The sequence below is a fragment of the Canis lupus genome, chromosome 10 (genome assembly GCF_048164855.1).
Source record: "Canis lupus baileyi chromosome 10, mCanLup2.hap1, whole genome shotgun sequence".
Taxonomy (NCBI): domain Eukaryota; kingdom Metazoa; phylum Chordata; class Mammalia; order Carnivora; family Canidae; genus Canis; species Canis lupus.
This window is the reverse complement of record NC_132847.1, coordinates 37,101,683-37,124,716: the sequence shown is the minus strand read 5'-3', so window position 1 is coordinate 37,124,716 and position 23,034 is coordinate 37,101,683. Positions and strand designations below refer to the sequence as shown.

The window sequence follows — 23,034 nt, the reverse complement described above, 5'->3', positions numbered from 1 at the left end:
CTGTAGTAGCATATTAAACAAGCAAACCAGTGGGATATAATCAAAATGCACCTATATGTTGTTTCTCATGGTCCCTTTCTTCTTTATTTATTCATTTTTTAAAAACTTATTTATTTATTTATTCATGAGAGACACAGAGAGAGGCAAAGGCACAGGCAGAGGGAGAAGCAGTCTTCATGCAGGGAGCCTGATATGGGACTCAATCCCAGGACTCCAAGATCATGCCCTAGGCTGAAAGCAGGCACTAAACCACTAAGCCACCCAGGGATCCCTTCTCATGGTCCCTTTCAAATGTATTCAGTAGGCAAGGTTTATTCCACCATCCTGAATTAAACTCAAGTTTAATTTTTCTGATCACTCTTAGAGAATTGAAACTCCAGACATCATCATAAGAGGCAAATCTCTTTTCAGTTCAGTAATTAGAGTGTTTTGTCCAATATATGAATTAATATATATTAATGCTTTAATCTTCATGTAAAGGTTAAGATTTCCCACCCACATATCTTTAGGTAGGGCCTGGTTTAAGATGGGGTGCTTGCTTTTATGGAGGAAAACATAATGAATTTCTCCTCTTCTCATTTACTACTTGGAGGAAAGAGATGAAATGGGAGCAGACGATTTATACTTAATTTCTACTATTATAAGATGATCTCATACTCTCTGGGTCTAGGAAATTTGTGTCTAATTTTTTATTTTATTTATTTATTTATTTTAAAGATTTTATTTATTTATTCATGAGAGGCACAAAAAGAGGCAGAAGGCAGAGACAAATGCAGGGGGAGAAGCAGGCTCCCTGTGGGGAGCCTGACGTGGGACTCCATCCCAGGACCCAGGGATCACTCCGTAAACTTCTGAAGATAGATACACAACTGCTGAGCCACCTAGGTCCCCCGGAATGTACTATTTTATATCTGGTTCCTTTCACTCAATGTGTGAGATTTATCCGTATTATTAAATGATTCAACAAGCCATTCTTTAATTTATTGCTGGATAATACTCCATTGTATAAATATATCACATTTATTTATCCATTTCACTGTTGATAGACATTTAAAAAGCTTTCAATTTGGGCTAATATGAAAAATTCTGCTATGAACATCTCATACATGTCTTTGATATATATATGCATACATTTCTGTCAAACTAGCTATGGGAAATAGGATTGGAATTACTGGGTCCAAACATCCAGTAAATATTTAAAGTTGTCTTCTTCTATGTTGAAGACTTTTGTGGACTTTTCTGAGGCTCTTTGATGGCATCCCCTACCTACTACTCCTATGACATGGGCGAAAGAATTTCTGTCTGCTGCTCTCCATCAACTTCTGGTTTTCCAATGGTACCCCACATGGTCACTTTCTTGGAAACATATTGCCCTTTGCATGAGTCATCTTGGTCAGATAGCAACAAGACTCCAGTCTGCCCTACTGTCCATGTTTCCCCACAACAGGAGATGTATATCAAGTTCTCCAAGAGGTCTTCTTAAAGCCCTTGACTAGAGAGTTGGGAGGAACTTTCTACCTCTGTTGTTTGGTGATCTGGGTCACAAAATATATCATAAATATTCTCTAAAGAAATCCCTTCAAAATTGTCCTTGAATCCCCACACATCTGAGTCTTTTTAATGTTCTTAGAGTTGGTATAGGGTCCAAGGTGTTACTATTCTTTTAAAACATGCATATTATTCTGTCTCATGACTCACTTTTTTGTTTTGTTTTTTTCTCTTGTATATACTAATCTTTTATTGGCCATCGGTCCACAGCACAGTCATTATATGCATTGGAAAACAACCTTGGTGGGAAGGACTTTTAACAATGTTGCTTATTATTTCTGTAAATGTTTAAAATTAATTTTATCAGTGACACCTGGCTGGCTCAGTTGGTAGGACAAGGAATTCTTGATCTCAGAATTGTAGGTTCAAGCCCTGCATTGGGTGTAGAGATTACCTAAAAATAAAATCCTTAAAAGCATATAAAATAAATTAAATAAATTAGTAAAATTAATTTTTTCAACGGGTGCCAGTCTGACTCAGTAGGTAGAGCATGCAACTCTTGATCTCAGGGTTGTAAGTTCAAGCCCTGTGTTTGGTGTAGAGACTACTTAAAAATAAAAAAATCTTTTGTGGCACCTCTGTGGCTCAGTCCGTTAAGTGTCTACCTTTGGTTCAGGTTATTGGGTCCTGGGATGGAGCCCCGAGGCAGCAGGAAGCCTAATTCTCCCTTTCCGTCTGCCGCTCCCCCTGCTTGTGTCTGTTCTCTCTCAAATAAACAAGTAAAATCTTAAAAAAAAATAAAATTTAAAAATCTTTAAAAATTTTTAAAAATAAATACAATTAATTTTATCAAGTAATAAACAATAAGAAAGCTTCCCTCTCATGTGAAAGTTATATTTATTTTGTTTAATTTCTTGTATTGTTTATTTTTTATTATTTTTATTTTTTTTTAAGATTTATTTATTTATTCATGAGAGAGAGAGAGACAGAGAGAGTGGCAGAGACATAGGAGGAGGGAGAAGCAGGCTCCATGCCGGGAGCCTGATGTGGGACTCGATCCCGGGACTCCAGGATCGCGCCCTGGACCAAAGGCAGGCGCTAAACCGCTGAGCCACCCAGGGATCCCCCATTTCTTGTATTTTTTTTAAATTGACACACAATATTACATCAGTTTCAGGAATACGGCATAACAATTCAACAAGTTTCTATACTATGCTATGCTCACCACAAGTATAGCTACCATCTGTCACCATACAATGCTATTACAATATCAATGACCATCTTCCTCATGCTGTTCCTTTTATTTTTAAAAAAGATGTATTTATTTATTTGAGACAAAAAGAGAGAAAGAGAATGTGCGTGTGAGTAGGGAGGAGAGGCAGAGGGAGACAATCTGCAAGAGGACTTCCCTCCCAGCACAGAACTTGACCTGGGACTCCTCCCACAACTTATGAGATCCTGACCTGAACCAAAATCAAGAGTCCGATGCTTAACCAGTTGAGCCACTTAGGCACCCTTCTACCATTGCTTTTATTCATTCCAGAACCGGAAGCCTGCATCTCCCACTGCCTTCACCCATTTTGCCCAAGCCCCCACTCCCTTTCTTCTGGAAACTGTGAATTGTTTTCTGCATTTACATGTATCTCATGTCTCACTTTGAAACTGACCAATCATCATTCAGTATTTGAGTTGAAATGTCAATTCTAATGTCCTAGCACATAATCATCTTTCTACTTTACCTTATTAGTATGATAAGTTACATTAATATTTTCTAATAATGAGTCAGAGTCATCTTTGTAATTCTGAGACTATTTGATCATCACATTCAAATTTATGTTTGCATTTATGATATTTGTAATAACTATGGATTTGAGTTGCCATTTTTTTTAAGAGTTTAAATGTATTCATAAATGAGATTGGGCCATACTTTTCTTTTTCATGCTATTTTTTTATATGTTTTAGGATTGGCATTATACTAGAGTTGTAAAGATAAATTAGGGAACTTTTGTATTCATATTTAAATACTAAAAGAATAATCATTTCTTTGAAAGATTGATAAAACTTACCTTAAAACTTCTGTGCTTAATATCTTTTGGGGAGGGAGAGTTTTGACTTGAAATAGCTCCAGGGCCTCCAAGAAATGACTGTGGGAAGTTTTAGGGGAACATGTGGGAATTTGATAATCAAAGAGGGGTAAGAAGAAGAGAAATAATGTTGCTACAATTATTAGGACCTTAGTTTTTTTTTTTTTTAATCATAGAGAAAATATTTGCATTGAGAACTGCAGTCAATAGAGTCTTAAGCTAAATATTTCAAGCAGTTCAAGCAGAAAGGTATTTATTATATTTAATGCAAGAGTTTACTGAGTAATCAGAAGGGCTGAAGGAAAAGGCTTTATGCTGCATATAAGAGACAGTCCTCTGGTGGCCTGTAATGAACTGTGCCTCTTGGTTATCAAATCCTTATGGATGCCTTATCTAAAACTGCAGTGGCTCTGGTACTTGTTTTAACTAATAAATCAGTGAAGTGATTCTGATCCTAAGCTTTAGGAAGACCTGGCACCATTAGCTCTTGCACTCTGAAGAAACTCTCCACCTATAAGAAGTCCAGTTACCACAGGGGAGAAACCAGTCACAGAAACGATGTGGTAGAGAAGAGGCTCAGGACTGACTAGGGAAGCCCTGGGAAGGAACCCAGCCAATTATGAGAACCAAGAGCACAGACATATGACCGATATTGAGCTCTTCCAGTCAGTCTCCAGCTATTTGAGTTACTCTAACCAAGGCACAAGATGTGTAAGTGAAGAAGCCATCTTGGATGGCTCAGACCCTGCAGGCACCACCTAGAGGGATTATGAAGTATTCCTTCTGTGCCATGTACACATTTTCCACCCACAGAATTATGAGAAATAGTAACATAGTTGTTCTTTGAAGCCCCTAAGTTTTGAAGTTGTTTGTTACACAGCAATAAATAAGCAGAAAAGCTCCCAAGCTTTGAAGGGAAAAAATCCTTCTGAAATCATAACACAGAATTGACCTTGTAAGAAAGTTGCCACCACCACCAATCTCAGAACCACACTGCCTCTGCAGGCACTTCCACCAGCAATATGGCTGCTTCCCATCCTACCTGTTTCCTCTGAATCAAAGGTTAATACAAATGCTTATGATCAGTGGAATGAAGATCACAAGTGGAGGAACAAGAGAGGCTGTGAAACATAAAGTAGGGGGATTCTAATTTGAGATTAGATTCCTACTGTGGAGAGTTATCAACATTTGAAGAAGCTGTTCAAAATATTGTAGGCAGCCCAAAATATTTTAACCCTAAAGAACTGTCCTAGAAAGTCAAAAGATTGCCACAACTGAAGCCTTTACTTCTATTTCTGTTATGATTAATTTTGTCTTATAATTAATGGTGTGTTATTCGTATACTCTGCCCATACCCCATCCCACTTCTTATCATAACTCCTATTCAGTGAAGAGCAAGTGTCAGAAGCCAGCTGCCAGAGCACTTTGAAGGAGCAGATTCAGGTCGTCCTGCAAAAGGGTGCAGATTTGGGCAAAGTTTTAATGTCCTATACAGGCTCCAGAACAGCCAAACCTTTCTTCACCTTCTACAAGTAGTTTATTATGTCTCTGGTTTGAGAAATCATACCAGGTTTGCACTTACCTCCGTTTTTCAAAGCAAACTTATTGAGATATATTTTACATGCCATAAAATTTACCCATTGTAGGTGTACAATTAAATTGGTTTCTCTGTTTGTAAATGTAGAGAGTTGGGCAACCATCATCACAAGCGATCTGATCCTTATTTCTGTAAATTTGCTATTTATTGACATTTCACATACATGGAATCATATAATATTACATCTACTTTTAAGAGAAAAGGGATCTGTATTTGCTTTTACATAAGTAATATATGCTTGCTCCTAAAACTTCAAAAATACAGGTTAAAAAAGAAAGAAAAATATAAAAAACAACTCTAACCCCACTACCAAGAGCTAATGACAGTTAATATGTGGGTATACATAAAAAAGAGAGAGTAAAGTTGGAACCTTTTACTGTGACCTACAGGCCCTGGGTGATCTAGATTTCAACATACACTAATGCCTGTTCCCCACCCATCCCTGTACACTCCAGCCAAACAGGTTTTATTTCAGTTTCAAGAATACACCTAGGAATACATTCAGGATGCCTAGGTGGCTCAGTTGATTAAGTGGCTGCTGTTGGCTCAGGTTATGATCCCAGGGTCCTGGGATCCAGCCCCCCACATGGGGCTTCCTACTCAGCGAGGAGTCTGATTCCCCCCTTCTTTGCCCCCCCCCCAGCTTGTATTCTCTCTTGTTCTCTCTCAAATAAATAAATAAAGACTTTTTAAAATAATTAAAGAAAAGAATACATCAAGCTCTTTGCACATGCTATTCATCTGGCCTGCAACTCTTCCTTTGAAGGACTGTTTAGATCTCATCTCTATAAAAAAGTCAGCCCTGATTACCTTGCCTAATTAGTCTCAAACCCACTTTCCTTTTCATATGTTCTCTTCCTACCACCTGATTTGATTTGAAATTTATTCATTTGCCTGCTTGTATTTTTGTTTATTTATCTCCTCCATTTGATTGTAAATTTCATGAGGGCAGGGTGCCTCGGTGGCTCTGGATGACTTAGCCAGTTACGCATCTGCCTTTGGCTCAGGCCATGATCCCAGGGTACTAGGATAGAGCCCCACATGAGACTCCCTGCTCAGCAGAGTCTGCTTCTCCCTCTCCCTCTCCCCCCTTCCCACTGCTTATGGGTGCTCCCTCTCTCACACATTCTCTCTCCAATGAATAAATAATTTTATTTACTTATTTTTTTTTTTTACTTTTTAAGATTTTATTTATTCATGAGAGGCAGAGACATAGGCAGAGGGAGAAGCAGGCTCCCTGCACGGAGCCTGATGCAGGACTTGATCCCAGGACCCCATGATCACAACCTGAGCTGAAGGCAGATGCTCAACCACTGAGCCACCCAGGCATCCCTAAATAAATAATCTTAAAAAAATTTTTTCTGAGGGCAGAATGGTCAGTATCAAATGTTTAGTGCTATATCTCAAACACCTCTCACCAAAAAGATAAGTATTAGTGGACTGAATAAGTTAAATAAAGCCTATTTGTCTTCTCTGTGCCTCAGTTCCCTTATCAAAAAAAAATGGGGAAAAATTGTATATTCCTTATAGGATTTTTGTGACCACATGATAGACACTCAATAATTTTTTTTTTTTTTTTATTTATGATAGTCACAGAGAGAGAGAGAGAGAGGCAGAGACACAGGCCGAGGGAGAAGCAGGCTCCATGCACCGGGAGCCTGACGTGGGATTCGATCCCGGGTCTCCAGGATCGCGCCCTGGGCCAAAGGCAGGCGCCAAACCGCTGCGCCACCCAGGGATCCCGACACTCAATAATTTTTGAAATTATTATCATCATCATTTTGAAATCATTGAAGAGGACTTCTTTTTAAAGATTTTATTTATTTATTCATTAGAGACACACAGAGAGAGAGGCAGAGACACAGGCAGAGGGGGAAGCAGACTCCATGCAGGGAGCCAGATGCAGGACTGGATCCCTGGACCAGGATCACTCCCTGTGCTGAAAGCGGATGCTCAACTGCTGAGCCACCCAGGTGTCCCAGGAGGACTTTTTTGATTGCTTTATTCCCTCTGGAATTTTCAGTTTTTATTTTTGTTTTGCAATTTTCTTCTTTTTCGGTGTCCTATTTCTTTGCACTGTTTAATCCTATCCTTTTTTATGTAGCTAGTGTAGTAAGAAAGCCTAGAGCCTCATCCTCCTATCCTCTATTCTGTCTAGAAGACCATGAAGAATTCAGAGTGGGGCCCAAGATTAAGAAGACAGGAAGGGTGTAGATGTTTAGACCTGTTGCTCTATGCCTTCAAGAGAAATGCTTGTTTTTCCTTTTCACTCTTTTTCTTGGTTTTATCTTTCTGAGCCTCTTCTCAACTGTAGAGAAAAGTTTTCATGGTCCTTAGGAATGGCCAAGTTTAGCCTGTTTGTTGTCATGTTTGAGGCTATAGGGATTTAAAAAAAATACCGTAAGATCCCTTGAGATTCAACCTAGCACAATAAATCCACGAGTTACACTTTAGGGATCAAAGACATGATTCCTTAGCAAGGAACAATGTGCATTATCTGAGCTGTTCTATATACATATCTCTTCATGACTTCTGGAAGTAGACCACTAAGCAAGGTTAAGATGATCCTGCTCACTTTCTCTTTCCACCAAGGGCATGACTAACACATAGAATATGTTATTTTTTTTCCCCCCAAATTTCTCCTTATCTCAATGACCCTACTCTCCTACAAGTAAATCAGGACAGGAAGTGTTCATGTTAGGATCAGAAAAATGTTCTAGAGATGGATGGTGGTGATGGTTGCAACATAATGTAAAATGTACTGAGTGCCACCAAACTGCACACTTAAAAATGGTTAAAATGGTAAATTTTATGTTATATTTTACCACAATTTAAAAAATGTGTTCTTTTTAATGGAGCTACCCTAGCTTTTGTAAGGTATCCTGAAATAGAAAAAAGTCCCTTGAAAGCTTAATGGTGCCATATCATGAAAAAACTAGAACAGGAGCTAAAGATAAAATTTCACTGTACCTTTTCCTCCTTTTTGTTCTACCCTAACCAGGAGGCATGAAGTAGGAGTGGGTAAAAGATATTAAATTCAATTTTAGAGGCTTGACCAAATCTAAGCTCAAATGATGAGATTAGACTGAATAAGAAGTTGAGTTTTGCATCTTTCAGAACTAATTCTACATCTTCACGTTCCCCTCATCTAAAATGTCAGCAAAGAAAACATATGACAGCTTCTCAGCATTGCTCTTGCATGACATTTATGACCATTTTCTCAGTCTGCAGCTATTTTGACAATTGTACCTTTTTATGTGTAAATCCATACATGAAATTCATAATGAATGGGGTCATATTTCCCTTTCCTATTCATATAATGCTAATGTGAAATTATAACTACAGTCTAGAGAGTTTAGGGTATTTAATTTTTATACAAAGGGGAAATGTATAACTTCATTAAAAAGACAAAATTACCTACATCTGCACTGTCCTCAAAAAAAAATTCTGGCATTCTTTGGTGATGATATTGCATGTGGACAAAATATTCTAAAACCACAACCAGTTTATTGCTTACTCAAGCCATTAAATGACAGATTTCATGATGTGAAAACCAAGCTTGAGTGAATGCATGCAATATTAAATAATTCTGGACCCCAGAAATCCATGTCACTGAAACAGTGCAAAAAGGAAAAAAATTTCCAAATACAGTTGGTGGAATAAAATTACAGCCTTGTTTCCTACTTCTGTATTTACATTTTTACAATCAATGTTTCTTTGATTTTTATGTGGCTTAAAATTATTATATCTTCCTTAACAAACACATATATAGCTTTTTTCAGTACTATTTTATTTACTATTGCTTAAATTCTATGTATTTGATTTGACTCTAATATGTGTAGCTAACTTATAATAGAAATACTAGGGCAATATTATGAAGATTTGGAAATCTTTCTTTTTTTTAATTTTTATTTATTTATGATAGTCACAGAGAGAGAGAGAGAGAGGCAGAGACACAGGCAGAGGGAGAAGCAGGCTCCATGCACCGGGAGCCCGACGTGGGATTCGATCCCGGGTCTCCAGGATCGCGCCCTGGGCCAAAGGCAGGCGCTAAACCGCTGCGCCACCCAGGGATCCCCAGATTTGGAAATCTTATAAGAAGATTGGAAAAGGTAAGGCCTTGATTGGAAAAGGTAAATAAAGAGCCCATAGGAGGACAGAATTCAGTTCCCTTCTCTGAACTCTGAGAGCTATTTATTTGTTGCTTTATATTGGTATATTTTACTCCTTCTCTTGTTATATAAATATTTCTGTTCTTTAAGTTCCTATGGAGGTTATGGTGCTGAGATGTTCAATAAATATCTGCAGTTGAGGGGATCCCTGGGTGGCGCAGCGGTTTGGCGCCTGCCTTTGGCCCAGGGCGCGATCCTGGAGACCCGGGATCGAATCCCACGTCGGGCTCCCGGTGCATGGAGCCTGCTTCTCCCTCTGCCTATGTCTCTGCCTCTCTCTCTCTCTCTCTGTGACTATCATAAATAAATAAAAATTAAAAAAAAAATAAATAAATATCTGCAGTTGAATATATATTGGTTAGTTAAAACAAAAATGGGAGATCTACATCACCCAAAGATAAATTATTACCTAGAAGTAATGGTTCATAAACACACTTAGGCAGGGGAGAAGCAGCTAGATATTCTAGAGAACACACAAAGATTGTAGCCAGAATAGGGGAACAGGAGAGGAAGCCAACAGAAATATAAGAACCAAAACAAAGTTAAAAGACAAGACTGCCTGGGCAACATGTTACAGCCTAAATCTAAAGAAAGGACTTATTTTTCCTTCTGAGAGTTAGATACCAGGGCAGCAGAAAAAGTAGCTTGCACAGTAAGATCAGTGAGGCAACATGATTTAAGAGTTAAATTATTGGAATCCTTGGGTGGCTCAGTGGCTTAGTGCCTGCCTTTGGCCCAGTGCTTGATCCTGGAGTTCCAGGATCGATTCCCACATCGGGCTCCCTCCATGGAGCCTGCTTCTCCCTCTGCCTGTGTCTCTGCTTCTCTCTCTCTCTCTCTCTCTGTGTGTCTCATGAATAAAGAAATAAAATCTAAAAAAAAAGAAAGAAATACAAGAATTAAATTATTGCCTAGGACAAAAAGGACAGAAGAAACGGACAAAGACATAGTCCTAGCCCCCCAGGCATTTGAAACATTTTGAATCCTTAAGTGATGAGATTCAGCTTCGATTTGCATAGTTTACTTAGTGTGAGGGTTGGTTCTGTGCCAACTGGATTAAGCTGGATCACACTTCCCAAAATCCTCCTCCCTGAAAGATTCCAAATTGGAGTTGGTCAAAAGAATTTCAGAGAGGTTTGGAAGATGGAAATAAAGCAGCAGCCATTACTCTGAAGTTCCTTGTGGTTAGATGCTGGAAGAGACAGATGTAGAGGATCAACAGGTTTCAGGAAGCTTATCTTCATTGTCTTCCAATCCATACCTGGCTCTTCCTCCCAACTTTTGATCTTTTCAACAAACAGTGGCCCCAGGCCCTACATCAGATGCTTGGCAGCTGATCAACAGAGGTGGTAGCTGATTAGAAGCACAACTTCACAGAGATCTCCCCATAAGCCTCCCCTATTCAGTCCTATTTTGGCAGCTAGACGTGTTTGGTTTCCTAGATTGATTCCTTAGTTCCCAACTCTCTCATCTTCTTTTTCTTTTTTAAGATTTTATTTATTCATTCATCAGACACACACACACACACACACACACACACACACACACACACAGAGAGAGAGAGAGGCAGAGACACAGGCAGAGGCAGAGGGAGAAGCAGGCTCCATGCAGGGAGCCCCACGTGGGACTCGATCCCAGGTCTCCAGGATCAGGCCCTGGGCTGAAGGCGGCGCTAAAGCACTAAGCCACCCGGGCTGCCTGTTTTTTTGTTTGTTTGTTTGTTTGTTTGAAGATTTTATTTATTTATTCATGGGACACACACACAGAAAGACAGAGACATAGGCAGAGGGAGAAGCAGGCTCCTAGCAGGGAGCCTGATGTGGGACTTGATCCCCAGACCCCGGGATTACGTCCTGAGCGTCCTGAGTGTCCTGAGCGGAAGGCAGATGTTCAACAGCTGAGCCACCCAGGCGTCCCTCTAACATGTTCCTTGGACCTTCACTTCTCCAGTTCCTGTCACGATTGTGTAAGGTCTTCTTCCTGCAAAAAAGAATAACAAAAAAGAAATTCTTCTCCCATAACTTACAGGGTTCTGTCTCCCTGACTAAATAAGGGATTAATTTCAGAAGAAACTGAGCTAACAAAATAAGTTTCAAAGAACTGTGTTAGGTTTAAAGTCCCCATTTAAGGATCTCTGGGTGGCTCAGTGGTGAAGTGTGAAATGACTAGCTCTGACTGGATCTCTGATCTCAAAGATCTTCTGAACTAATTAGGGAGAGAGATTTACCTAAATGTATTATACAGAGATAAATAGATACATAGGGCAGATATCATTGTTTGGCTTCCTGAATTCCTATTGAAAACCCTTTCCTCACTTGCACTTTCCAGCTAGGAGTGGCTATGTAACAGAATATTATCCAATGAGATAAAATGAGAAATGCTCCATGTGACTTTTGGAAGAACTTTTTGTTTTCTTTTTTAAAGATTTTATTTATTTATTTGAGAGAGAGAGAGAGTACAAGTGGGGTGAAAAGGTGCAGAGGGAGTAGGAGAAGCAGACTCTCTGCTGAGCAGTGAGCCTGATACAGGGCAACCCCAAGGTTCAAATAACCTACAGGACAACAGGAAAAAGGAAACAAAAAATACTAGAATTAAGCTCTAACATATCAATGATTACATTAAATGTAAGTGGACTAAATCTGCCAATTAAAAGACAGATTGGCAGCATGGATTAAAAATATGGCCCAACTGGGACACTTGGCTGGCTCAGTTGGTAGTAGATGTCACTCTTGATATCGAGGTGATGAGTTCAAGCTACACATTGGGTGTAGAGATTACATAAAAATAAGAAAAAACTAAAAAAAAAACCACTTTAATCTTTAAAAAAATCTTTAATCTTAAAAAAAAACCTCACAACTGTCTGCTGTCTACAAGAAACCCATGTCAGATATAAAACATGTTAGTATAAGACTGGAAAAAGTCATACTGTAAAAACATTTTTCGGAAAAAAGTAGGAATAGCTAAATTAATATCAGGTAAGGAAGACGTCTAAGCAAAAAAAACAAAAAAACAGAAATAAAGAGAAACAATAAATAACGATAAAAGATGTAAAGAAAATACAGCAAAAACATAGCAATTCTCAATGTACATTACCAAACATACATAAAGCAGAAACTGATAGAACTGAAAGGAGAACTAGATAAATCTACGATAGATGGAAGCTTTAGTATCTGTCTATAATTGATAGGATAAATAAACAGAAAATAATGAAGAATATACAAGAATTCAATGCATCAACAAGCAGGATAGGATATAAATGGACATTTATTGAATTCTATTCAACAAAGCAGAATAGGGGCACCTGGCTGGCTCAGTTGGTGGAGCATGCAACTCTGGATCTTGAGGTTGTAAGCTTGAGCCCCACATGGGGTATAGAGGTTACTTAAAAATAAAACAAACAAATCTTTAAAAAAATAGCAGAATATAAAGTCATTATAAACATATGAATAGACCATATCCTGGGCCATAAAACAATCCTCAAAAAATTTAAAAGAACTATGGGACACTTGGATGGCTCAGACAGTTAAGCATCTGCCTTCAGCTCAAGTTGTGATCTTGGGATCCTATGATCAAGCTCAGCATCTGGCTCCCTGTTTATTTATTTATTTATTTATTTATTTTTAAAAATTTTTTTTTAAGATTTTATTTATTCATTCATGAGAGACACAGAAAGGAGAGAGGCAGAGACACAGGCAGAGGGAGAGGCAGGCTCCATGCAGGGAGCCCGACGTGGGACTCGATCCCGGGACTCCAGGATCACGCTCTGGGCTGAAGGCAGGCGCTAAACCGCTGAGCCACCCAGGGATCCCCTGGCTCCCTATTTAGCAGGGAGTCTGCTTCTGCTTTTCCTTCTCCCTCTGCCTCTGCCCCCAACTCATGCCCCCCCCCCAAAATAAATAATAAAGTCTTTAGAAAAAATTTAAAAGCACTAAAATTATATAAATTTTTATCCATATTTGCAAATAACACAATTATGTAGAAAATCCAATTACCAAAAATAAATAAATAAATAAATAAATAAATAAACCAGAGACAAAAACAAAAACAAAATACCCTCCTAAAACTAATAAATGGGTTTGGCAAGGTTTCTTATTTATTTATTTATTTATTTATTTATTTATTTATTTATTTACTTTTTATAAATTTTATTTACTTATTCATGAAAGACACACAGAGAGAAAGGCAGAGACACAGGCAGAGGGAGAAGCAGGCTCCATGCTGGGAGCCTGATGTGGGACTTGATCCCGGGTCTCCAGGATCACGACCTGAGCCTGAAGCAGATGCTTAATGGCCGAGCCACCCAGGCTTCCCAGGCAAGGTTTCAAAATACAAAATAAACATACAAAAATCAACTCTATACAAAAATTTAAATCCTTAGTTGTAAATCTAACAAACCATATATAGGGGTTATTGGCTAAAAACTATAAAATGCTAATGAAAGAAATAGAAAATTATTTATTTATCTATTTATTTATTTTTGAAAATTATTTAAATTAGTGGACAGACATATCATGTTCATGGATTAGAAGACCCAACCTAATAAAGATATCAATTCTGCAAATTGAACACCAATAATAAATAAATTTATTAAAAAAAAAGATATTAATCTGCCCAAATTGATATATAAGTGTAATGTAATTCCTATCTGGCAGACCTGGGTGGCTTGGTTGAGGTCTAACTCTGAATTTTGGCTGTCATGATCTCAGGGTTGTGAGACTGAGATCCATCTGGGCTCTGCACTGGGTGTGGAGCAGGCTTAAAATTCTCTCTCCCTCTTCCTCTATCCCCGCCCCCCTCAAAAAATTCCTACTAAAATCTCAGGATGATTTTTTAGTATGTACAGACAAGCTTATTCTAAAATGTTTATGGAAAAGCAAGGAACTAGAATATTTAGAAAAGAAACTAGAAAAACAAGAATAAACTGGAAGGAATCACTCTACCTTGTTTTACAATTTACTAAAGAGATTCAGTAATCAAGATAGTGTGTAGTACTTCAGTCATCAAAACTGTGGCTCAGACAGACTCAATGATCAATTTGACAAAATAGAAAAGTAAGCTCATACAAGTATGGTAAAATGATTTTGGCAAAGGTAAAAAAGCAATTCAATGAAACAAGGATAGTTTTTCAGCAAAGGTGCTAGAGCATTTGGATATCCATAGACAAGAAATGTGAACCTCCATTTAAACATATCTTACCCAAAAATTAACTCAAAATGGATCATAGATTCAAACATAAGATATTAAACTGTGAAACTTTTAGGAGAAAACATAGAAAATTCTTAGAGACCCGGGCTTGGCGAAGAGTTCTTAGACATGACCAGAAAAAAGTTGCTAAATTGGATTTCATCAATATTAACAACTTCTAGTCTACGATAGATTCTATAAAGAAGATGAAAGGACAAGAGATAGATTGGGAGAAAATATTTGCAAATCACATCAGACAAAGGTTTCCTCCCTAAAATATTGAAAAAAATTTTAAAACTCAACAGTAAAAAACTAGTCCAATTAGGAAATTGGCAAAGAACATGAAGAGACATTTCACCAAAGAGGACATACAGATGGTAAATAAGCAAGTGAAAAGATGTTTACTATCATTAATCATTAGGAAAAGGAAAACCAAGACCATACCTATTAGAACAGTGAAAAGAAAAACTAGTGACAGTTCCAAATGATGGTGAAGGTGTGGAAAAACTAGATCTCTCATACATTGTTGGTGGTAATGTAAAATGTACAGCCATTCTGGAAAACAGTGATTTCGTAAAAACCTAAGTATGTAACTATAATATGACCCAGTAATTGTACTCCTGGGCATGTATCCCAGAGGAATAAAAACTTTTACTCACACGAAACATGTACAGGAATGTTTGCAACAGCTTTAATTGTAATAGCAAAAATCTGGAAACAACCAAAATGTCCTTCAATAGGTAAACTGTTAAACAAACTATGTAAATCTATACCATGGAATCTACTTAGAAATAAAAAGTAATAAACTTTTCTTTAAAGAATTCTTCTTTTGTAAGATTTTATTTATTTATTAATGAGAGACACAGAGAGAGAGAGAGGCAGAGACACAGGCAGAGGGGGAAGCAGGCTCCACGCAGGAAGCCTGATGTGGGACTTGATCCTGGGACCCCAGGATCACACCTTGAGCCAAAGGCAGATGCTCAACCGCTGAGCCACTCAGGCATCCCTAAAAGTAATGAACTTCTGATATGCAGAGAAACTTAGGTCGGGCACCCAGATGACTCAATCCCTTAAGCATCTGACTTTAGGTTTAGTCATGATCTCAGTGTCCTGGGATTGAGCCCCATATCACAGGTCTCCCTGCTCAGTGGGGAGTCTGTATCTCCCTCTCCCTCTGCCCCTCCTCCTGCTTATGCTCATTCTTTCTCTCAAATAAATAACTAAATAACTAAATAAAATCTTTCAAAAAATTTTTAATGGGTTATAAAGCATTAAGATGAGTGGAAAAAGCCCATCTGCAAAGATCACATACTCCATGATTCCATATATATAATGAAAGAACAAAATAATAGGGATAGAGAAATGATTAGTGATTGCCATCAGTTAGGAATTGCAAGGGGTAAAGGGTTGGGATGACTATAAAGTGGTGGTAGCAGTAGGGAGATATTCATGGTCATGCAGAAGAAAAAAAGGAAAGCATTGTAGGAGACATGTGTCACACACACTCACATACACACACACATACAGGCACTACAAATATTGTGTTTCTCTCCTTATCCTAGCCCTATTCCAAATTTCCTAATACCTATAAACACAAACAGATTTTCCTTGCCTTAAACAAAAAAGTTCTCTTGAACCTTCTATATATACCTGGTTTTTTTTTCACCTTTACTTTGAAATATTTCTAGATTCACAGGAAATTGCAAAAATAATACAGAAAGGTCCTGTATAACCTTTCACCCATTTCCTCTAATGTTTACATCTTAACCAACTATAGTACAATGACAAAACCAGGAAATCGACATTGGTACATTGTGTATGTTCTATGCAATTTTTGTCACATGGATAAATTTCTGCCACAATTACCATTATCAAGATACAGAACTACTCCATCCCTGTGAATATCTCCCTAGTGTTGCCACTTTATAGGCATCCCATCCCCTCCCTCTTACAATTCCTAACCATTGACGATCACTACTTATTTCTCCACTTCAGAAGAACCAAAGGCACAAAGATAATAAGATACCACATTTGCTAGGCCCGTTGACCAGAAGAAGTGATCATTCCATTTTCAAAGCTATCCTTCTCAGTTACCCAACTCAGAAGGTGAGAGGGTGCAGGAAAATGAGGAAGAACATACAAGAAAGAAGAGGATGAAAAAAGAAAAAAGACACAAGGACTGTTCCTTGTGTTCCTTGTGAGAAGAATAAAGAGGAGCATGGTTCACAGACATATGGGATGAGAGAAGCCTTAGTTGACAATGGATGTGGAGAGCTAAGAAAGAAGCACACCAAGTTCCTGAGATGAGAAGTGATTATAGAGGAGGTCGTGCAGTGATTTTAAAAATTCCACTTAAATAACACACAGTCTTGGCAGCCTTCAGAATAGGCAGCGACATCACTCACAGGTCAACTGTCCATCCCTGTCCTGGCCTAGCTTCTTGACAACTGTCCTAAAGAGCACTCAGACTCGATAAGGTTTCTCTTATCCCATGTGTCTGAGAATTACTCTCCTCTACCCCTTGGTAAACCAGCTCAGTGGTGTATCTACGCTGTCTCAGAAACCAGGAGAGATTGCTTTCCCCTGTCCAAAAGGCCCAAATTCCAAATGCTTATTGAAGCTAAGAGAAGCGAGGGGAAGCTAGGCTTAGACCAGATTTGTGACATCCCCGACTGAACCAGCTCTTTGATCAATGCCCTTTATCTTCCCCATATTCTTGCTAACTTCCCCATTACGAAGCTTGAAGTATCACACACAAGAAAAGTTCAGTAATTGGGGTCCATACTCCCAAGTTTAAGTTATAAATACTGCACATTAAGGGAGGGAATTATGTATATTCAATGTAAAGATGTGAAGGAAGGGATTATCATTACTTAATTTGGGGGATAGATATCAAATCTCATTTAGAAAGATTTCCATTAAAACTATCAAATGAATGTATTTGAGGTGATGAAAACATGCTAGTGCTTTTTAAAGGGTTATCCTTTAAGTACACAAAAATTCACAAAGTCAAAACAAAAACAAATGTCTTGTAAAGTGTCTATGTTTTCTCTAAGGGACTAGAGAGGTTTTCTTTTTTTTTTTTTTTTAAGATTTTATTTATTTATTCATGAGACAGAGAGAGGCAGAGACACAGGCAGAGGTAGAAGCAGGCTCCATGCAGGGAGCCTATGTGGGACTTGATCCCAGGACTTCAGGATCATGACCTGGGCCAAAGACAGGTGCTAAATCGCTGAGCCACCCAGGGATCCCAACTACAGAGTTTTTCACTTGTCCCTTCCTCTTATTCAACAAATATTTATTGAGAAAAATTTTATTTAGTGCCCGCTAAATGCCAGGCACTGATAATTAAGATGGTGCCTCTTTCTAAGCAGTTAATTTATTTTTTAAGATTTTTATTTATTCATTCATGAGAGACGCAGAGAGAGAGGCAGAGACACAGGCAGAGGGAGAAGCAGGCTCCATGCAGGAAGCCTGATGCAGGACTGGATCCTGGGACTCCAGGATCATGCCCTGGGCCCAAGGTAGACATTTAACCTTTGAGCCACCCAGGTGTCCCTCCCCACCCCCTTTTAAAATATTTTTTAATTTATTCATTCCTAAGAGACACACACACACAGAGGCAGAGAAATAGGCAGAAGGAGCAGCAGGGTCCATGCAGGGAGCCTGATGCAAGACTGGATCCCAGGATCCCAGGATCACACCCTGAGCCAAAGGCAAATGCTCAACAGCTAAGCCACCTGGGCGTCCCTAAGTAGTTTAAATATTATTCTGAAGGATTGTAAATAAGAAATTATGCCACAGTAAGATGAGGTCAGAAGCCTTTCTGGAGGTGATTTTGGGGTTGAGGCTCTTAAAACTAGGAGTTCAATAGAATGGGCAGGTGGTAGGGACATGCTGGGGTAGAGGAAGGTTGTTAGGAAATTTGAAGCTGGAAATACTTTCTAGTCCAAAGACGTTAGGTGGAAGGGTGAGTGCTGGCTGCTTTTCTTTCCAGCATCTTCTACTAATTAAAGGCTCCTGGGGGGATCCCTGGGTGGCGCAGCGGTTTAGTGCATGCCTTTGGCCCAGGGCACGATCCTGGAGACCCGGGATCGAATCCCTCGTCGGGCTCCCTGCATGGAGCCTGCTTCTCCCTCTGCCTCTCTCTCTCTCTCTCTCTCTGTGCGACTATCATTAAAAAAAAAAAAAAAAAAAAAAAAAAAAAATTAAAGGCTCCTGGGTCTCCAGCACTCCTGGCTCCCTGCTCCACCTAGAGGTGGTGTGGACCCGGAACATTGTCTTGGCTGCTGGACTAGATGTGTGATTTGGGGCAAGTTGCTGAACTTCTGTGAGCCTGTTTCCTCATCTGTAAAATGGGGACAGGAGCACTCTGATAAAAAACGAGAGAATGTAAATCAGATTACTTCTTCAGTTCATTTAGATCTCCTTCCACGCCTCACCTCCTCCCTCCTCCACCCCCTTGCTTCATTTGTTTTGGAAATTAGATTCTCTGACGACTTTCTCACTGCCCTTAAATCTCCATCTTGCTGTACTTTTCCTCCCCGCTCCCCAAGAAGACTGAGTATGGGGGTGGGGTGCATCAAGCGCAGTTGGGGAGGGGCACAGGCTCCCAGTTCAGAAAAGCTCTCCAACTAGCTCTGCAGAGTGCAACCCCCCCTCCTCCCTCTCCATTCTTCCTTTCCCTCCCATTCCGAACTGCTGCTCCCAGGGATCCTGGGCTTTTGTTCTCTGGAGGCTTAAACTACCACCTGCTTTGCCCTGACTTATTGTTTCAAGGGTATCGCTAGCTGTCTATAGACTATCACAAATTGAAATTGCCAAACTGAAAGACACCAAGAGCTAAGTTTGTACTTTCTATATTTACCTTTAGCACTGAAACTCAATGCTTTTCCATTTTCCCTCTATTTTCATGTCTTTTCTGAGGACCATCCCGCCACTCACAGTAACCACTCCTTTTTCTCTTGTTCCATCATTTAGCACTAATAAAAAGTTCTCTTTTAATATTAATTATAATTGATCTGCTCAACGTGTTTTCCCTACTTGGTTTAAGGTTCCTGTAGCAACCTCCACCGCAAGTCTCTCAAATTTGAATATGCATAAGAATCACCTGGGGGTCTTGTTAAAATGCAGATTATGATTCAGCAAATCTGGGGAGGTGTAACCCATGCTGCTGGGCCCTGGACCATACTTGGAATTGCAAAGACCTAAGAGGCTTCGAACAAAGGAGGTGTGCAAGAAATGGTAGCTGGAGAGACCAAGGCATCTTGGTCTCTCCTACTCAGTGTCTTGGAATTCTCTTCAACACATCTTTCTCCACTTTTCCTGTGCCCAATTTATGGCAAATGCCTGGTAATCATTCCTTTGTGTACTTAGCTGTTCACTTTCTTGCCTTTTTCAGCCACCAGTCTCATCTAGAAATAGGTCACTTTGGGAGTACAACAGTAACCTCCAACCTCTTTCTACCGCCGTCTACTTTGTAGCAAGCAAGAATAACTTTTTAAAGAATCATCTTTACTTTCTTGCTCAGCAACCTTTAGTGGCTCCCTAGCATGCATCGTATCAAACTCATTCAGGATGAGAAGCCTCAAGGCCGTTCTTTAACCTTTCGCTCTTCCCTGCCAGTCAATTACTCTTTTTGCAACATTTGGAACCCTCTGCCTGTTGCAGAGGTGTGATATAGTCTCTGGAAATTCCCTGCAGGACAATTTGCATTGGGATATCTTCATTCCTTTTAGGGAAGTGTGTATCTCTTTCAAAATATTCTTCTTGATTTTTACCTACTTTAATAAAGCTTTCCCTGATTTTATTCCCAGTTGTGAGTTCATTTAAGGGAGTATGAGCTACATGTCATTATTCATATATTTTAATATTCTTAAGCTTTTTCCCATTTTTGTTCTGTTTTAGACAGGAAGTATTTGTGCTTTTCTGTCATGGTTGTATTCCAGAGCCTAAAAATGCCTGATACACAGTAGGTACTTTGGGGGAGGGGGGGGAGGGTGTCAATGAAGCATGAAATAAAACTTAGGATTAATTTATTAATTTTCAAAATGCCTTTTTATTTACTACATGTATTGGGAACCTGAGTGAATGCTAATGGTTAAGCAAAGTTAGACAATTCTAGTGACACAGTTCTGGTAAAAATATCAAAATATCGATTCACGTTAAAAAGCTGGTCATGTTACCAACGACGTCTTAAAAAAAATATATTGGCCAAAGGATCAAAAAAAAGAAATAATTTTAGAAAGCCCTTGAAGAGTCTTTTAAGAGTTAAAACGCGTGAGGTTTAGCAGCAGCTCTACACTTTACCACTCCTCGGCTACCATTCTACTAAAGAAACACCATTGAGATGCAGCTAAGATTTAGTACGGGCCCAAACCCACATCCTATTTGAGAGTCTTATGCTTTCCTGTCATTGTTTTCTTCCCTTCACATTTTGCATTCGTTAGGATTGCAGTTTTCTCCATAGTTCTTGGTGCTTTGGATTTAAAAGAAAAGACACGGGTTTTTCTCATTTTACAGTTTCAAGGAAGAGGCGACTGTAAGGCCCATTCGGCGAGGTGTAAGAGGCCTACGAGCTGCACACCCTGCAACAGCCTCATGCTCCGATTTCATCTATGGGTTTTTGTACAGTTCTTTTTTGGATGGATGGTGCAAACCGCGCAAGTGCAGCATTAAAGCCTCCCCACCCTGGGAAACGATGCAAGAACACGCAGCTTAGGCTGCCAGGTTCTCCCTAACACGCAGCCAAGGGCTGGAGGCCCGGATACCCGCCCCCAAAGCCCGTCCACAACAATCGTTTCCTCCCTCCCCGCCTTTTACATACAGTACACATACAAATACACACACGCAGGGCAGCCAGCAGGGGCGGGCCGGGCCCGTCCACTCTGCGCACCGCAGGGGGAGCCGCCGCGGGCCCAGCTGTTGTCGCCCACGGCTTTGTTCCCGCGCCCCCCGTCTGCCTCCCCGCCTGCCTGTAACTCCGGGGCCCCAGCCGACCTGGGGCTCCAGCGCCTTCCGGAGCTCCGCTTCCGAGCCACACGCCCCGGGCCGCCGCCGCGTCGTCCCCCCTCCGCGGGCGAGCAGTTGGTGCCGCCCCAGTGCTAGCGGGCGCCGAGCGGGAGCCGCGCGGGAGCAGCGCAGCGACGGCGGCGGCGGCGGCGGCGGCGGTTGCGATTCGGAGCCGTTGAGACGCCTCTGCGGCAGCTGGTGGCGCAGGTGGCTTGCGTGGACGCGGCAGAGGCGGCCGGCCCGCCACCGCAGCCTCCGCGCCCGCCGCCCCGGCAGGTGAGCGGGCGGCGGGGACTCGCCCCGCCCCCCCTCTGTGGCCTCGCTGCGGGCGGTAGCGGGGCCGGGGCCGGGGCGGGCCGGGCCGGGCCGGGAGCGCCCGGGAGCGGGGGGGCTGCGGCCGTCGGGAGGCGGGCCGGGGGAGGCGGGCGCCCCTTCCCCGTGCCATCTTTTCTTCCTCTCCCCGGGCCCCCCCTCCTCCCGCTTGGGGCTGACGCCCGGAGGAAGAAGCCGGAGGGAAGATGGGGCGGGAGGGAGGGCACTGGGGGCCGAGCAGCATCCCTGCCTCAGGTGGTGGCGGCCTCGCGGTCGTCGAGCGGGGGACCTGGCGCGGCCCGCAGGGGCAGCTCCTGGGCTGCGGAGGCCGCGCGCCGGGGGAGGAGCGGAGGCGGCCGCCCCTCAGCCTCCCACCCCCACCCGCCCTCCCCTCCCCCTCCCTTCCCCCTCCCCTCCCCTCCCCGGGCCTCCCCGTGCGGCCCCTCCCTTCGGGTTTCGGAGCCTTAACCGCCCTCGGTGCTCTCCCTCGCAGGCGCGCGGACGCCCGGAGGCATCCCCCCCGCCGCCCCGGGCGCCTGGGCTCCGCCGCCCCCTCGGCATCCCCGCGCCGGCCGCGCGCCGCGCCTCCTCCCGGCTGCGGACCCCCGGCCTCGCCCCCGAAACATGACTCGCGATTTCAAACCTGGAGACCTCATCTTCGCCAAGATGAAAGGTTACCCTCATTGGCCAGCTCGGGTAAGTGATTTTTAGCCTCCGCGTTGAGCGGCGCTACCTTCCTCGGGGGCCTACTTCCTACCCCGTCTCTCAATTTTGTTCCCGTGGCCTTTCTGCCCCCCCCCCCCCCCCCCCCCCCCTTCCTGTGGTCTCACTGGCAACCTTTCGTTTTAGCTTTTTGCCCAGGGATCTCCCGTGGAATTGTAAAAAGCCAGGTGTTTCTACTTAACCGTTTCCTTATGGTTTTCGACAGACTTGGGCAGGTTTTCTTAATAGGAAATATTTAAACGTGATGCCAGTTAATGTTCCATTGTAGGTGAAAATAATCAAGGTTGGATTTTTTTTTTTTATGTTTACTGTTTAATGAAACATTGAAATCTTTAAAATTTCGAGTGAAATGCAGAGTTATCTCACTGGAGTTTATGCAGACTCTTGGATGTCAAAGGTGTGATTAAATTGGATGCATAGGGATTTTTTTTTTTTTTATGTTTTGTATTTGATGAGGCCTTCT

General features: G+C 41.3%; 2 protein-coding genes across 6 annotated transcripts in view; one reads left to right on the top strand and one right to left on the bottom strand.

Annotated features, from left to right (window-relative positions):
- Positions 1–11,042: 11,042 nt before the first annotated feature.
- On the bottom strand, positions 11,043–22,474 carry LOC140641029 (uncharacterized). The gene is made up of 3 exons (XM_072840332.1): positions 22,318–22,474; positions 21,525–22,210; positions 11,043–11,321 (listed from the first exon to the last, which is right to left on the bottom strand). The coding sequence occupies exons 1-3, from the start codon at positions 22,472–22,474 to the stop codon at positions 11,298–11,300; spliced, it is 867 nt and encodes a 288-aa protein (XP_072696433.1). The 3' UTR covers positions 11,043–11,297.
- PSIP1 (PC4 and SRSF1 interacting protein 1) overlaps positions 21,654–23,034 on the top strand; it is a 43,479-nt gene continuing 42,098 nt past the window's right edge. For all 5 annotated transcript variants that reach the window (XM_072841415.1, XM_072841414.1, XM_072841416.1 and 2 more), the window contains exons 1-2: positions 21,654–21,812; positions 22,342–22,544. In XM_072841415.1, coding sequence (XP_072697516.1) covers positions 22,473–22,544 — 72 coding nt within the window. In that variant the 5' untranslated portion in view covers positions 21,654–21,812; positions 22,342–22,472. The remainder of the gene's footprint in view (positions 21,813–22,341; positions 22,545–23,034) is intronic.